This window comes from Gossypium arboreum, chromosome 2, assembly GCF_025698485.1.
Source record: "Gossypium arboreum isolate Shixiya-1 chromosome 2, ASM2569848v2, whole genome shotgun sequence".
Taxonomy (NCBI): Eukaryota; Viridiplantae; Streptophyta; class Magnoliopsida; order Malvales; family Malvaceae; genus Gossypium; species Gossypium arboreum.
Genome location: NC_069071.1, coordinates 103,919,965 through 103,923,233, shown reverse-complemented (window position 1 = coordinate 103,923,233; position 3,269 = coordinate 103,919,965). Strand labels below are relative to the sequence as shown.

The 3,269-nt window shown below is 37.7% G+C and overlaps 1 protein-coding gene across 1 annotated transcript; it reads left to right on the top strand.

Moving 5' to 3' along the window:
- The first annotated feature begins 1,395 nt into the window (after positions 1 to 1,395).
- LOC128283919 (endochitinase 1-like) lies at positions 1,396 to 2,938 on the top strand. The gene is made up of 3 exons (XM_053021332.1): positions 1,396 to 1,997; positions 2,121 to 2,274; positions 2,374 to 2,938. Exons 1-3 carry the CDS (start codon positions 1,574 to 1,576, stop codon positions 2,765 to 2,767), a joined length of 972 nt encoding a protein of 323 aa, XP_052877292.1. The 5' UTR covers positions 1,396 to 1,573; the 3' UTR covers positions 2,768 to 2,938.
- The last annotated feature ends 331 nt before the right edge of the window (positions 2,939 to 3,269 follow it).

The following is a 3,269-nucleotide window of genomic DNA, read 5'->3' as shown; positions in this document are numbered from 1 at the left end:
CCACAAGTCCAGTTTTCCAATCATCCCCCTGCTAGAATATGGCGTATTTTAATAGATGATGTTGAGTCGTGACCATTGTAGATGTGACTTCCTTCGTTTATAAAAAAAATTACTACCTTTAGTTTATTAGAGCGATAAAAGAGTATAATAGAGTAAATTAGTTGAATTCAAAATCGATGAGATTTTAATATTTTTAGTAAATGTTTATGTTTAAGTTTAAGCTTTATTATGTTTAGGTTTTAATATTATATATGTGAGAGTCATCTTATTACTTCATCTATTTATGTTTTGTATTTATTTAATTTTATTTTGTAACTATTCGAATATATATTTATATTTATAAACTTTGACAAATAATAACCATAAATATTAGAAAAACCCTAAAAATAAATTGCCATTTACATGAACTTGTTAACCTAATCTTTGGTTTTGTTTAAGCAAGTTGGATGTGGCAGATCTCGTAAAGAAAGGATTAAAAGAAATGTCATATTTTAGAGAGAAAGAGACGAATTAATAAAATATTTACAAGAGAGTATGCAGAGACAAAAGACTTGATCATGTGGATTATCTAAGTTTGGTTTGCTAATAAATGCAGGACACCAGAACCTATTTAAAATTGCACATAGTTTAATACTGCAGGCAGAAGCCGCCTCTGGGTGCTTGGATGCTAATAATGCTAAAATCTCCTTGAGGACTCTCCTGTTTTGGTGCGTGGAAAATACGCGTTAACGGTAACACCCATGAAGCTGCCTTCCTCTACGCTAATTCGGCTTACGTAGGGTAAGCATGTCTCGTAATCTTGTTCAACTGTATTGAAGTTTCAGGGCAATTATAATTTCATGGGAGTTAATGTTTTTATTTGATGTGGATCACTTCTACGCACATGTATTCATGCAAACTTCATTCATTTTCGACCAAGAAAATTTGGTAAAAACAAAAAGGAAATTAAAAATATATACATACCATACCAATGCGAGCTATTATTGTGTCTGAAAAACTCTTACCCTGTACAATTCTTTTTAATAAAGTTATCGTGGGATATATACGGAAAACATTGCTCTTCTCCCTTTTCCTTTACCTATGCTCTATTTTTATCAAGCTTAAATAAATAATGACCATAGCTTGTAAAGCATAGATGAAACATAATCAATGCACAAAACCGTTGTTGGTTTCTCACCTACACGAGCGAGAGTAAATTTAATGTTGGCCCCTTATAAGACTTCATGTGCAAGAATTTAAAAGAAAAGAAAAAAGAATTCATGTACGAGAAGTTAAAATGATTGAATAGCCGCCCACGTACCAGTCCTTAGTTTCGTTTTCAGATAATGTAGGTAAGATGCTCTACCACCTTAAATTGACAAGTCAAGCACATGATGAGATCAAAATCTCAGTTCATTAGGTGTAGAGTAAGTCTGGAGTTCGGATCCCTATATTTGCTACCTTTCTTCTTATCCAGCCGATCTAAACTAACAGTAAAAAAATATTAACCTATGGTTCACCATCAATCCCACTCTATATAAATGTGCATCCTTCCATTCGTGCTTCATCCCACATCGACAAAATCAAATAAAAAATGAGCTTTCTTCGGCTCTTGTCAGTTTTCCTTTTGTTCTTATCCTATGTAGTCATAGGATCAGCTGAGCAGTGTGGAAGGCAAGCAGGCGGTGCTCTTTGCCCCGGTGGTCTATGTTGTAGCCAATTTGGTTGGTGTGGCAGTACTGTTAACTACTGCACAGTTCCGGGTTGCCAAAGTCAGTGCAGCGGTAGTGGCCCTGCCCCTGGGCCTGGTGGGCTAACCAATCTTATATCAAGAGAGACGTTTGATCGGATGCTTTTGCATAGGGACGATGGGGGTTGTCCTGCCCGTGGCTTCTATACCTATGATGCTTTCATTGCTGCTGCACGTTCTTTTCCTGCCTTCGCTACAACTGGTGACCAAGCTACTCGGAAGAGGGAAATAGCTGCCTTCTTAGCCCAAACTTCCCATGAAACTACTGGTTAGTCCATTTGGAAACTAGATACACAATGTTCATCATCTTTTCAACATGACTTTTGCAGACAATCTCAGAAAACATTATCGATTTAACAAATTAAATTTGATGATTGATGCATTGCTGCAGGTGGGGCAGGGTGGGCTGCACCGGATGGTCATTATGCATGGGGATACTGTTACAATAGGGAATTGAACCCTTCCCCTTACTGCGCTTGGAGTCCGAACTACCCTTGTGCTCCTGGTAAACAATATTTTGGCCGGGGTCCCATGCAACTTACTTGGTAACTGCATCCTCTTTCACCATTCGCTTCTTCTCTTGAAATGCTATATTTATGGTAAGATGTTGACATTGTCATAACTAATCAACTTTGGTGCTTCAGGAACTACAACTACGGGCAATGTGGACGGTCCATAGGGGTGGACTTGTTAAACAACCCAGACCTGCTATCAAGTGATCCCACAATTTCCTTCAAGTCTGCGTTTTGGTTTTGGATGACTCCGCAATCACCGAAGCCATCTTGCCACGATGTGGTCGTTGGAGCATGGTCACCCTCTGGTAGTGATCAGGCAGAGGGACGGGTTCCAGGGTATGGTGTGATCACAAATATTATCAACGGAGGCCTTGAATGCGGTAAGGGTTGGGATGCAAAGGTAGAAGACCGCATTGGGTTCTATAAGAGGTACTGTGAAATGCTAGGAGTTGGCTATGGTAACAATCTTGACTGCTACAACCAAAGGCCTTTCGGGAATGGAGTCTTAGTGGACTCAATGTAGCTTTTTGTCTCTAATGAAATCAGTAAACGTTCAAATAAAGATGTTTGACCTTCTTCTGTATGCATCACAACAGTGAACTGATCCAGCTTTGTTGGGTTTGCTATGACACTGTTCCTTTATTTTGTCTTTGATGATTTGTGAGAGAATAATAAAATAGGTGCTTTCTTTTCCTTTTTCCGTTTTCCTTCTAATATATTTCACCATGCATGTTTAAATTCCTGAGACAGCATTCTACAACATCAAACTCTGTGATTATGTTATATGATACCAGGAAAGGGTTCCAATGCTTGAAGCTGTAAAAACGTTGGCTTATCTTCTTAGGCTAGTCTGTTAAAACTCCGGGAGCTAATTAATACTAACATATAGCACTAAATAACTAAAGCTTATAAACAATATCGAAATCTAGATTAAACATTGCATTGTAAGCTTCTAACCTAAGATCCAATTAAGTCAAGAACCAAGTTATTTGATTTGAGTTAACTAATTTATTTTAATAATAATT